Source organism: Zingiber officinale, chromosome 2A, assembly GCF_018446385.1.
Source record: "Zingiber officinale cultivar Zhangliang chromosome 2A, Zo_v1.1, whole genome shotgun sequence".
Classification (NCBI taxonomy): Eukaryota; Viridiplantae; Streptophyta; class Magnoliopsida; order Zingiberales; family Zingiberaceae; genus Zingiber; species Zingiber officinale.
Genome location: NC_055988.1, coordinates 31,488,882 through 31,503,314, shown reverse-complemented (window position 1 = coordinate 31,503,314; position 14,433 = coordinate 31,488,882). Strand labels below are relative to the sequence as shown.

Here is a 14,433-nt window from a genome sequence, read left to right as displayed (position 1 = left end):
AATCAGGTTTGATTATCCCGCGCTTCCAACACCAACAATAGCTTCACTCATAACCTCTTGGAAGTGAATTCACCTCTACCAATTAGAAGAGTCTCCCCAAAGGCATCAAATATATCAAGTAACACAGTAATAAATATATGTACGTAATCATTTTGAGATTTCTTTAACTTTAGTTGAGTCATCCACAAGACTTTGGAATATTCTTATATTTTCCTTTGAAGTATACCATCTATAACTTTATACGTGCCTCTTAGATGAATCTAATGAAATAAGTTGCCACCATGAGAGATGCCTTTAGTTTTTTGGCAAATGAAAAATCTTATTGACCACAGTATGCACAACCTTATTCCTAAGCCTTAATCTGATGGTACTAACTTTTTTTTGCCTACATTTTCTCCCTATCATTCTTTAATCTCTAATTTCACAAGGGCCTCGAATACCTCTAGACGGGTTTGAAGGCCGATTTAGCGTTAGTTTCTAGGTGCTATTGTCATGATTCTAGACAAGTAGATCCAAATTTAGTATCTCTAGAATGTAGAATAATCTCTACCACAAGTTTATACAATGGAATTTTCATTTTTTATGGTAGAATAGTACAAATGTAACAAAAGATAAAAAGTAATTAATATAGTTTGACATAAATTTACAATCAGAGAGATAATCACATAATTCAAGTATATACTATATGAGAGAAACAAATGTGGTTATCTTTCAATATTGATAGGAAAAAAAAATTCATCACTTGTGCTTCTTAGACATTAAAATGTTTTTCATTTTTTGTCTGACTCTTAGTCTTTCACCGTGTTCAAACAAACCCCGTAGCATCTTTTGAACTCTGAAAAGCACAACTGGTGAAAAATTCCTAATGTCATGTAATTTCAGCCATTACAATATTGAAATTATGAAAATTCACAATAACAATTAGCTATAACCGAGCTTGATATTAGATTTGGCTCAGTGAACCCAATAACAATTAGCTATAACCGAGCTTGATATTAGATTTGGCTCAGTGAACCCAACAACAATTAGATATAACCGAGCTTGATATTATATTAGATTTGGCTCAGTGAACCCAACAACAATTAGATATAACCGAGCTTGATATTATATTAGATTTGGCTCAGTGAACCCAACAACAATTAGCTATAACCGAGCTTGATATTAGATTTGGCTCAGCAAACCCAATAGCAATTGCTGAATTCAAGAATTGAGGCGGAGATTCTACTTGCTTTGCTGTACTCAGTTTCAGTTTTGAGACATCTGGAATGCAATGGATTTTAATCGTTTTGTTAATGCATCATTACCAATTTATCTGCATCACATGTGAACTTATGTGTAAGTTCTTCACACGTCGACTGCCTGTTTAACTCATTTCATCAATTTCCTTGTATGTTTTTGATTTGCTGCATTAGGAGACAAGTACCTGAAAGCCGTTGTGACATCGGAACCAGAGATCGGTTGGATAGAACTGCTGAACATGAGTGGTTACGGGCGTCTCCAATCGTTAAAGCTCTAAATGAGTTTTTTTTTATGATTTCAATATGCTATGTCAATATTATAAAACCTCATTGAAACATCCCTAATGGTTTAAGCTTCAAGTGAGTTTTTTTATGATATAATTTATAGCATGTAGTTGCATGGTTCCATGCATATACATCAATTTCAATACAAAAGAGCATGTTTAAGTTTTCATTATTGCTGTTGAACTATAAACCTCAAATATCATATTTACAATGATTCAAGTTTTTTTATTCAGTTTTTTTTTTTTATTTTAAAAACCTTTCACAAACTGGGCAGTGAAGATGCTCTAAGAGGTGGCATGCAACGTGGGTCGACGGTGTCTGGCAGAGGGTTCTCACGACGTTGGTGGTCCAGAGAAAGAATAAACATCCAGTGTCGATGCTCTCTCGCAGCTGCACTTTTGGCAGGGTTTGCACTGACATGGAATAGCGTCCATGACACAAGTGTAATTGTGATTGATTTAAGAAGAAACCAAAAGGTAGTCTGATTTCAAGGGAGTCTGTTGAACAAAATGCATTTTAAGGGCTCCCCTCCAGCAAGAAAGCAATTCGTTGAAGGGATGATGATGTTTGTACAGATGACATGATATTAATGCAAACGTTCGGCAAAGATGGTTCCTTTTATTATCTAAAATCATGTTCAGCCCTATCCATGCCTGTACTAGAAACCCGAGTCTTGTGGGTCTCATGTTCTGAAGAATTTTAGTCTATCTTCAAAATGTTAATTGAATGTTCTCGACAGAGACCGAGTTTTAACGTAACAATCCTATCTCACTGCGAGCAAAGAAGATATTTGATTTATATAAAAGATTCCTCGAAAATACAAACATAATTTATATGAGCAGGTTTTGGTTTGGGCGACCATATTCAGCGAGAAATGGGCTCCGATATAGTTCAATCTTACAGCCTTCTCTGGGCCTGGCCCATGAGTTGGTTGATGCTCGTCCAACTCGAGCCACAGCTTAATCAATCACATGTGCAAAACAAGCGGACACATGCAAGCATATTTTTACGCACGCAACTATATTTGCACGTCCACTTTAGCAGAATACAAGACACAAAACGACTGCAAAATCGAGCAGCACAACATGATCGATCAAAGCAAAGACTTGAGCGATCGAGCTTTCATCCTCTTCCTACCTCTCTTCCTGTAGCTCTTATAATTGCCGCGATTATTGGTGTTCCTCGATGCGTTACCTCCTTCGGCGTCACCGCCTCCGCATTCTACAATATTGTTCACGTCGTCGCCGCTGTCCTCCTCTTCATCCTCGCCAGCAATCGCTGAGACGTCGTGCACAATCCTGTTATCCTCTCCATCTTCGCTGTTGCGGTCATTTTTATCGAGAGCAAAACCACGAGCGCCACTGATGATATTGCTACTTCGGCAGCTGCATCTAGTCTTCCCACGCCAAGGGTTGAAGCCGGAATAGTAATAGTAAAAGTCAGAGTCATCGGTGGCGGCGGCGGCATCGGATACGTCAGTCTTCTTCTTTCTCCCAGTCCCGGCGTGGCCTTCCCTGCTTGCCTCAGCTGCGACCTTGCTGGCATTGTATGATCGGAGCTGCGCGAGATGGTAACTGCAGAGGGAATGCGGGTGTTGAGCCGGCCGTTTGCAGCGCCATCCCCTTCCGTCGCTCTTCTTGCAGCTCCCACCAGTCCCCTCCTCGTCCTCCTCAACTACCGCAACTACATTCTCCTTCTTCTTCTTCTTCTTTTTCTTTTTCTTCTTTCTAATCTTCCCGGCCTTCTTCCTTGGTTCCTCGCTGCAAGAAAATATGAAGGAAAATTGCTTTTGGAGTAGAGGAACAAGAGAGGTCGAGGGTTAGGTCAGGGCAAAGCATACCATTCAGCACTGGCGGTGGCCGCAGCCTCGTTTTTGAAGCGATTTCCGGTAATGCCCTTGTCCTCTCCCGCTTCCGCTCTCACTGCATTCCCCATAATGCCCTCGCCGTCTTCTTCCTCCTCCTGCCAATAATCGGATTATTTTAGGTCGAATCGAAACGGCTCCGCATCGAACCAGCAGCAGAGATCCACAAAGAAGCAGAGAAAACGTCTCAGGAATAAGATTGGAAAAGCTGCGCGAGTTCTCGGCAATATTGAGATCGATCAGGAGTAACTAGGGTTTTCTTTATCAAATCCATAAATGCGAAGGAACCGCAAGTAATTAGTCGCGCAGTGGATGCGGAGAGAGGAGAGGATTCTCTTCGGGGAATCTGACTCCTCTGCTGCCCTCGACATTAGGGTTCAACGAATCCCAGCTTTAGGAGAAAGTTGGGAGCCAAGGAATAGAAAACCCTAACTGTTGGAGGAGGCGATATTTAAGCTACAAGGAGCTAAATAGAGCCAAAATAATTGGAATTTAGATCTCCCGAGCTGATTCAGAAACACAAGGAAGCGGCTTTGCAAGAAAACGAAGAGAACTGCTACTAGTGCGGATAGATGGGATGGGTCGTACCTGATCGAAAGCCGGTATGAGGTCGAGGCACATCAGGTCGTCCCAGGGGGACCGGTTCAGCTCGCACAGAATCGCGACGGTGGCGTCGGGCGAGAAGGCAACATTCGATTCCAACGACTGCTGCGACGGCGGCCGCGGCAGCGGACTAGGGGAGGAGGAGAAGGAGGTGGAGACGGTGCCCAGAAGCCGGGCGGCGCATTTACGGATGCGCATGGCAGATTCCCACCGGAAGTAGGCGCGGGCGGCTGGAGTGGGGCGACCGCCGCCGCCGAGAGCTGAGGAAACAAATAGGTGGTGGCGGCTTCGCAGGCTTCCTTTCTCTTGCTCGGGACACTTTCTTGGCGACGCTCTCGATCCCTGGAAAAATTGTTTTTTAATATATTTTTTTTAATCTGATTTTCTGTTCATTAGTTGGAATATTGGATCCGAAATATAATCTAAATAAACATCAGCGCTACAAAACTGCGGCGCCCGAATATTTACTCCCTTTCTATTGGGAACCGCATGGCGGGTCCAACGTTAGTTTTGATAGTCGTCCAATCACATGCCACTGTAAGCTCCTTAGTGGACGCTACGATGAAAGGAAAACGTTGTAGTGGTTGGCGAGAATACGCTGGTCCACTGGGAAAAAAAAAGATATTCCTTTTCTTTGGTTTCTGGACTGCGCGACTTATGCACCTGTCAAAAATTACGCATATACCCTCTCATATTTTTCTCTTATTTTTAACTCATGTTATTTACTTTTTTTTTTGACTTATATTAATTGTGTTTTTTTGGGTACTTAAATGACTTTATATATATATGTTTTTTGATAAAATACTTAGATGACTTTATACATGATATAGTTAGTTGCTTATAGAATTTCTCTCTTTCATTAAATTTGTAATGTATGGTATGATTGATAGAGTTGAAGATATAAAATGAGTTAAGGGGGCCCCCAAAAGTTTGGAATATAATATACGCGGTCGCACGCACATTCTGAAAATAAACTTAAAACAATTAATTTATATATTCGTTTGTGTATGTTTTTAATTCCATTTAGAAGATTTATGGTTTCTAGTTGTGGAACTAATTCCACCGAGTTGAAAAGAAAAAAAAATAAAAGGTCAAACCTAATGAGCAATTTAGTGAGCAATTTGGAGATGATGATCTATCCCATCACGGCATGAGCTAGCAGATCAAAGGAGTGGTGGTACACTTAAGATGGGCGGTTCCATAGCAAGCGGAGTAGTCAATTCATCGGACACATTAATTTTAGCAAAAACAAACTAAAAGAAATCACTTATTTTTTAAGAAAGTAATTAAAGAAGCATCTCTTTTTAATTTACCATCATGTCACAATTTTTTTTAATCAAATTAACTTCTATAATTCTCATTTTTACTCAAAACTTCCAAATGAATTATAATTTTTCAAAAAATTAAATAACTATTAAAATAAATAAATTTTATATTACATCTTCAAATCATAATAGTTACATAAATTTTATATGTCCTTATTGTGCAAAATGACGGTGGAAATGGAATTACTTGACATGCATCCAATCACCTTGGAGATATATTGTTGAGATAGCTTATTTTACACCTAAAGGATGGGAGATGGTAACTCTACATAGCTCTTGATCATTTTGTTAATGGAATATTGAAAGGTTTAAATGATGGGACTTCGCTTATAAGCTCTAGTCTATTTCTAGCATAGTAGATGGGTGGGCGATAGAGTTCTAAAATGGTGTTTTTCATCCCTATTCACTTTTTTCATAACTCAGGGAGTAAAATAAAAATAGTTGGGTTTTCTTTCTCTAACATTGGGACTGTATTTCACTGAGCCAGTATATGCAACCCAGGGAGCTTAGTAATCCTGAACATGTGAGCATGTATTTGAGATGGAATAACTCTATAACAGTTAAATCTGTATCTAAGATGAGGATTTTTGATGGAACATATTTACTTTGAATGAGGTTAATCAAGTACTCGTACTTTCTATTCAAAGTTAAGATACTTAGCTAGAAAATCCATATAAGAGTGAGATTAAAAAAAGTGAAGAATGCAAACTCCCTTTAATTAGCTGCAACATGCATAGAGCTGAGATAGAAGAACCCCTACATTCTCTATATTCTTGGCTGGTTGGTTAGGCAAAACATCTTCACAAGATTAGATAGACTGCATAGCCTCTACTGTTGGTTGAAAACGAAACTTATGTGGGTCTTTCTTACAAAAATAGTTCCAAGCAATTTGGAACAATACATGCACAATAATTTTCCAATCCAACACAGTGAGATAAGTCTGAATTTACATAGAAAAGATTTCTGATCCTTTGAAGTATTAGGGTCTTATTGCAATCAAGAGGAAACTACTATGAATTTCTAAGCAATGTTGACTACTTTGAATATGACTTGATTAAGTCATTACATTATCTGAACTAGGTTTTGTTGAGAAGCATACCAATTATGTTGAAAATGTGATTGAAAAAAGAGGTGGATAGAAGGAGACTCCATAATTAGGAGTTTTGTGGCTATGAGGTTTCTAATGAATCACAACTATTGAAAGTTGTGAATATGTATGAGGAGTGACTCTCTTTCACATGTGAGCCCACAAGAGACGGGTGCAAATCCAAGTCTTGGATTACACTGAACTCAGGTGACTTGTGTGTGAGTACGACCTACGTGCGTCAAATGTCGGACCAATTAAGGGAAAATTTGTCCAAGCAAATCAACTAATATTTTTCTTGCCAAGGGTTGCTGCTCCTATATAAAGAGGTCGTGATGTTGAGTAGGGAAGCAAACACATAAGCAAAATAAATCCTTCCACCTTTCTTTCTCTCTGTCGTGCACTTTGCTCGATAGTTCTTTTGGTAATAGCATTCAAGGACTTAGTCAGTTTGCCACGAACAACCTGTGCTTGGTTGTCTACATGGTCTTCAAGTTGTATCTTAAGGATTTAGAGCGCTAAACACACAAAAATCACAGGGGAAAAAACTTTCTAGATTATTTCCAGAAGATCCATGCGAAGGAAAATCATATACTAAGTTTTGTTAAAGGGAGTTATACTTTTGGTGGGTAAACACGAACTCCTAATAGCAAAGATCTCAACACGATCATGTGTCCATGTCTCTTTCAGTATCCACATGAACAAGCCTTCCATTCATCTCACGAACTCATAAAGTGGAGAAGAAAACCAACCAAAGGTTATTCTAGCAACCACAAGGGAGGTTCAGCCAAGGTAGAAGAAGAAGAAGAAGAAGAAGAGAAAGAACACAAAAGTCTCTTCATGAAAATGAATCAAAACCCCTTACCTTAATTGACATTAATATTTGTCTTCATCCAATGCATATTCAATTCGAAATTGACCACTCTTCATCCAATACATGATCGAACTCTCCTCTTCTTTTATGAATTTAAATTCATCAAAACACTCAATAAGTCTAACTCATTAATTCTCATCAATCCAAATTGACTCAATGAGTCTAATTCGAATTGGACTCAATCCAATAGTTGAATCCAATTGAGTCTAACTCAATGAGTTCAATTCAAATTAGACTTAATCCAATGATTCATCATATGAACCCATCTCTAAATCAACTTGTTCTTTGTGTGTGACCCAATAGGTTCTCGTAACATTAGCAATGTCTCTAAAATTATTTTAGATACATAAACAATAAGTGACATCTAGCGAGGCATCATTGCTACCCAAGTGATGAGAATGTCGAAATCCGCATTAACCTTTTTGTGTCTATTATCTTGTGTGACTTAATCCTTCTATCATTGATATCTAGATTGATCAATGAGACATAGACCGTGTATATTTCTTGATCTCTAAGTAAACACACTCAATCAAATAAGTTCAATATCGTATATTGACTCATTTGAGCATGGTCATGCATTCTTGTTTCCTACTAATCAAGGGGCTCACAGATATCACTTATGTCATATGGAAGGGCTATCTACATCACTCAAATCTCTTTACATAACTTATTGCATACCTAGTAATCGACTTTATAGTCCATTCTATTACATGTGATGTTTGTCGATACCAAAGTATACAACTCTTTATTTAGGAAATCGTAATAACTTCAGGTCTAAAGACTATTCATACTAATAGTCACTACGAGAATGTTTGTGACACTTATATAACGATCCATAAAATATTCTCATGGCGAGTCATTTAGTACATATTCTCTAATATATACTCATGTATCAGCCGATATCTCATATTTGTTGGAGCAATCTCAATTGTTCGTACAACCATGTGTTTTGATGTTCGGGTAAAGAGTTTAAGTTAGGGTCACCCTTATATTTGATATGTATATATGAGTGTGCAGGTTTGCACGATAAACATATGACTCAGCTTGATGGCTTTGAGTTCGGTGAAGGATGGAGCATTCGAGGGATCGTGGACAAGGTAGTAAGGACAAGGGTTGAGGGAAGCGACTTTGAGGCATACGCGAAGGATGACATTGGAATGAGCCACGAGCTTGGATGCATCCGAGGGACGAGAGTTGAAAGAAGTAGGTTTCAAGGAAAGAGGTCAAGGCTATAAACCCATGTCCTATATAACCAAGGCTTGGAAGCTTGGTTAAGGTTGACAAAATTAGTGGTGGTTAACCCTAATTTGTAGTCAACAAGTGCTCAAGAGTTCTTTGTAATCTAAGAAGTCTTGGTGAGTGTTGTGGTGAGGTTTTTCCACTCACAAGGAGGCTTGAGCTAACCGGAGTTTGCCGAGGGCTAATCCACCAAAGGATTAATGGATCATCCATCTTACGGATAGCCGTGGAGTAGGAGCCCTAATTTCCGAACCACGTTAAAGGAAACGTGTTAGCAGTTTGCTTGTTCTTTCTCTTATCGTCTTTAGCTTTCTTGTTTATATTAGTTTGTATTTCTGCTGCGCAAGTACATTGTAAGAGAATTTATCGAATTGGGGGCAACATCTATTCAACCCCCTTTCTAGCCGACCATATAAGATCCCCAACAATATCCATTACTTGTGAGATTAAGTCATCCGTTGATCTATATGCTAGTCTCAACGCATTAATATTGTATTTTTAATTAATACTTGATTAGGAATAGTTTAGAGTAGCAATCTATATATTCACAATATCCCACTATTAATTCAACTAATAGATGTGTTGTAGACTAGAACCTCCCACTCTACGACATTATTATACTTATTCATTCGGAACTAAACTGAAGTAAATATAATAACCAACTTTGCTTATTATTAATAAGTGAAATATGATAAAAATAAAGTGTCATTGTCAATCATCTCATAATTGGTACTAGGGCTAATACTAATAGTATCTTGGGAAATAGACATCCAATATATAGGATCGAAAAGAGTGCTAGAAGGGGGGCAGGTAAATGGTCATGCTTGTTTTTCATTAAAATCTTGTACTTTCTTTTCTTTTCAAACTCAAAGTTCGAGTAAAAGCACAACAAAAATTCAAACATAGAAGACATAGTTTCTTTTTTACTTAGTTCACAGCCTCCGACTACTAGTCCAAGGCTCACGATCATTGATTGCTTTCGAGTGAGCAATTCACTATTATCTCATTCCAAACAACTATTTGGAGGCAGAGATCCACCTCTTACACAAGATGAGTAACAATAACATGTTAACCGTTCTTTAGAATTCAAATCACAAAGGCAAAATTATTGGGTCACTTCTGGAGCTAGAGAGGGGGGGGGGGGGGGAATAGCTTGTCTTGCTCATTTACTTGCTTTGTAGATGTTGGTTTGTAGTGGATAGAATCGAAGTCAAGCTCTCCAATGCTAACATGTAGATTTATTTAATATCCACCTCAAGAACAGGTGACTAATCCAAGGATCCACACATGAGCACTCTCCACTAAGAAAAACACTCATTCTTAGAACAATTTAGAGGTGGAGAAACCTCGTACAAACTCACACAAGCATACAACTCGAAACAAGGAATAAATGTAAAAAATACAATGAATAACCTTTATTGTTCGATCATGTGTAGCTTGTAGATGCCTCTTGACTCTTGAAAATGCAACAGTACTTGTGCCCCAGATGCTTCAAGAACTTGCAAAAGAATCGTGAGCTTGCCAACAACTTTATGCTCTGCGCTCCAAGAGCTTCCAATCGATTGGGTCTGCTCCTAATCGATTACCACATCAGGTCAGTATAATCCCAGCCATCCAAAGCTCGCAACCTGCAGAACGATCATATCTTAATCTATCGACCAATCGATTGAGTGTAGCTGGATCGATCAGCTGATTGATCCAGAAGCTTTCTATGCTTTCACAGAAAGCCCCGGAATTGATTGACCAATCGATTCCAATTTTTCCTCACGTCACTACGAGCAACTGAGCCCCAATCGATCAACCAATTAATTGGAGCAGCCAAATCGATCGACTGATCGATTGGGGAGCACAGTGCTCTCTTGTATGAATGACCTCCAATCTATCTGTTAGGACCTTCGGATGGCTAGAGAGGGGGGGTGTGAATAGCCTCCACTAAAAACTCAATCAATTTCCTCACAAAACTTCGTTAGCACAGCGGAAATAAACAAAACAAAAACTGATGCAAGGAAAGAAAACCAACCCACAGCTTACACAAGTATATACGAGGTTCGGGGATAACTTGCCCCTACTCCTCGGCGTGTCCGTAAGGTGGACGATCCCTTGATCTTTCGGTAGATCACACCCCGGACAAATTCCGGCTAAGTATTTCTCCTTCTCAGTGGAGTAACCTCTCCACAAAAGTCACAGAATAGATTTGAAAATAAAGCACAATGACTTACAAAGTTTTGTGGCTAACGGAATGAACAAATGAAACTTACAGCCACGAAGCAAAACGCATGCAAAGACAGAAGGGAAGTTTTCAGTCAAGAGCTCAACAACACAGCCTCTTGATCGACAAAGAGTTTTTCCAGAACCTTAGCAAACCTCTCTTCTTCCTTCTTCTTATTCTGCTTTCTCACTGTCCCGAATCACTGTCACTTGTGTCGAATCACTGCAATCAACTCAGGCGTCGCCAATCACTCTTCCTTCTCATCTAGTTCTCTGAACTCACACCAATACCATCCATGGTCTTCACTGGTGTCTCTGAGCTCGAACCAATGAGCAAGAGTCCAACTGATCGCGGCCAGTGAACGTTGAAGCTCGAATTGCATCACTTGCAGTGAAATACAGCATAAAGGCCACTTGTTCTTATTCTTCTGATGGAGCTTCATTTGAAATTAACCAATGGCACGATACCTGCAACCTGTAACTTAAAAATCTCACAGCAGATGATTTGATCAGGTGAATTAGAAGTGAATCAGAAATATCAAAGAAGCAGCAGAAACAAACGACATGTTGTGGATCGGTCAACAGACCGATCCATAGCTCTCTGGACCGATCAGGACTCATCCTGATCGGTCTGGGAAGAGTCTGATCGGTCTGTGGACCGATCAGCCTATGGGTGGATCGGTCCACAGACCAATCCCCCCTTCTCGCTTTGAGTCCAGCCTCTTTCTGATCGCTTCTTTCTGATCGGTCTGTAGACCGATCAGATAACCCACAGAATGCTTCTGTGTGGTTACTGATCGGTCCCCAGACCGATTAGATAACCCACAGAGACTTTCTGTGTGGTCACTGATCGGTCACGAGACCGATCAGGTGACTAATGTATCACTGGATCGGTCTGCCGACCGATCCAGACAACCAGAGTATCACTGGATCGGTCAACAGACCGATCCAATGTTCTTGTGTTAGTTTTAGAGCCTCCCAGCCCTAAACCTAAACCTTAACGTCTTCCTGGTCCAGAGAACGAGCTACCAAGCCCTCTCTGACCTAGTCCGGAGAACGAGCTGCCGAGCCCTCTCCGACTTCGTCCGGTCCAAAGAACGAGCTACCGAGCCCTCTCTGACCTAGTCTGGAGAACGAGTTGCCAAGCCCTCTCCGACTTCGTCCGGTCCAGAGAACGAGCTACCGAGCCCTCTCTGACCTAGTCCGGAGAACGAGCTGCCGAGCCCTCTTCGACTTCGTACGGTCCAGAGAACGAGCTACCGAGCCCTCTCTGACTTTGCGTGCCAAGTATCCGTACTTGGACTTTTCCTCTCCTCATGATCAACCTTGATCATCAATCAGTCTGAGTTTAATTAATATCTGATACAAACTTAAATCAGTGTCAACATCAAAATAACAGCCAGGTCAGACTGTATCAACAATCTCCCCCTTTTTGTTGTTTGACAACACGATTTAAGTTTAGATCAGAAATGTTCATATTTCCATATTTCCCTAATTTTAGGGGAATCAAGATCCTCCCCCTAAGACAGATACAACACCATGTAAGGATAGAGGAATCAAGGTCCTCCCCCTAAAGCCAAACTTCCATTTATCTCTAAACTTAGTTATCTTCTCCCCCTTTGTCAAACACCGAAAAGGTGCGAATTAGGTAAGAGAACGTTAAGGACTCCCCCTTAACCCATACTGTCTTTTTCTTAATTCACCTAGAATACCTCTACGTGTATTATAAGACAGTGATAAAGAAATAAAAGACATACAAGACATGGCATATGAACAATATATTAAAAACCAATAAGAAGTGAAACATAAGGAAAACAAGAGAATGAACAGCATACATAGATGAAATGAACAAGTATCCAGGTCAGACATAAATATCCAACAAACAACATCGAAAACATAGACAGTCAAAATGACATCAAAGGACAATGTGTATCAGTCAGCCTCCTCATCATGAGGAGCACCAGCATCATCAATGGGAGGAAAGGGTCCCTGAGGTGGCATGCCGCTGTTCGAGGATGGATAGCCCAAGAAATCCTACGGAGGTGGGTATCTGGCCATCCAATCCATAATCGCCTGATGTGTCGCCAGCTGCTGACTGCGTAACTCATCGTAGCGCTGGTCAATCCGGACGCGCAACCCGTGGAGCTCAGCAACTAGCAGCTCATCGTGATGATCAAAATGACTCTCCAGCTCGGTGATCTGCCAGCGCAGATCAGGATCTGCCTCTCCATCATCATCAGCAGCAGCAGGAGCAGCAACAGGAGCAGCCGTAACCTGTCGTGGAGGTCCCCGTGGTAACTCACCTAGAGCTCTCCCATCCTTCCACCGAACATCCCCATTTTGTCCTATGATGACAGACTTGGAAAATGCCCGTTTCCCAAGTTTGCAATCTTGCCTGACCATCTTGAGTATTCTACCCTTGGAGACATCAATATGAAGGGTCTCGAGCCAATATGTAATTATATGCCCATAAGACATATAAACAGTGTAGTCGCTCGGCTCACTATAGGAGATGATCGAAGAGTAGATGCTGGACATAATGTCAAAGTTGAGACGCCGATGCAATCCATAAAGCATCAGGAAATGATACGGTCGGATCTCAGACAATGGTTTAGATGTGATAGGCAGAAGGCAGTTTGTGACAATTTTAAAGAGAATGTAGTCTTGAGGAGATAATCTCAAGGCTGCAAAAGTAGGGAAGTCCACATCTAGCTCATCAAGGCCACCCGGTCTAGGATGTCTGAAGAAGTACTCATAAATATCGTCAGATGAGATATCAAAGGGTGGAGGTAAAGGATCAGGTAAGTCAGGATATATCGAAAAGACATTACCGGAACACCTCCGACAACCGAGATAGTCAAAGAAGGATGAGAAACTGAAATCAAGGGTCTGCTTAGCAACTTTTGTTTTATAACTTACATCATTAGTCTGATGAAGATTGTTATAAAACTCAGAGACTAAGTCATAGTTGATATCCCGTTCTAAGTAGACAAGTGAGTCAAGTTTGTAGTAAGCAATGATTTTTGACACAGTTGGACAAAATTCGTCCATGAATTTACGATCTACAGACCTACAAGGAAGTAATTTAAAGGTCCGTTGTTTAAAAGCTTGTTCAAAATGGTGGTTAGGGAATCTCCCCGAGACAGATGGTTGAGGACGAGAGGGAGCCTTAGACTTAGACTTCTCAGGTGACTTAGAGGTCCCCTCACCCACTTGTTTCTTCCTAAGATTTAACAATGGGATACAATGGGAAGTAAATGAGCACCGGAGCCACCAACACCCGAAACAAAAAGCACAAATATGGTGAGAAATGAAATCGAAATGCTAAGTTCTAGAGAAGTAAGGAGGTACCTTGGTGCCATTGAGCTTTGGCTAGGGCTTCGGCTAGGGTTTCGGCGTGCAAAGAGAAGAGAAGAGGTGAGGTGTAGGGAAGAGTCGGCTAGGGCTTCTGCGTGAAAGAAGGAAAGAAAAGATCGGGAAGATTTAAGGGTTTCCTGATGGGTGTACAGTTGATGAAATGATCGGACGGCTGTCCGATCATGAGGTATCAGGAGCCTCCTGATCGATCCCTGGACCGATCCAGGAACATCCTGATCGGTCCGCAGACCGATCAGGAGATGATCAGTACTCGGAAGCTTCCTGATCGGTCTGTAGACCGATCAGAAAATGATCAGTGGCCTTGCGTACCGGATTGATCTGATCGGTCTCCGGAC

At 40.7% G+C, this 14,433-nt stretch overlaps 1 protein-coding gene across 1 annotated transcript in view; it reads right to left on the bottom strand.

The window, feature by feature from the left end:
• Positions 1–2,347: 2,347 nt before the first annotated feature.
• LOC122043619 overlaps positions 2,348–14,433 on the bottom strand; it is an 84,836-nt gene continuing 72,750 nt past the window's right edge. Inside the window, exons 2-4 of the mRNA XM_042604227.1 lie at positions 3,976–4,332; positions 3,364–3,485; positions 2,348–3,283 (exon numbers count right to left, since the gene is read on the bottom strand). Of these exons, the coding sequence (XP_042460161.1) occupies positions 2,617–3,283; positions 3,364–3,485; positions 3,976–4,332 (1,146 nt within the window). The 3' untranslated portion in view covers positions 2,348–2,616. The remainder of the gene's footprint in view (positions 3,284–3,363; positions 3,486–3,975; positions 4,333–14,433) is intronic.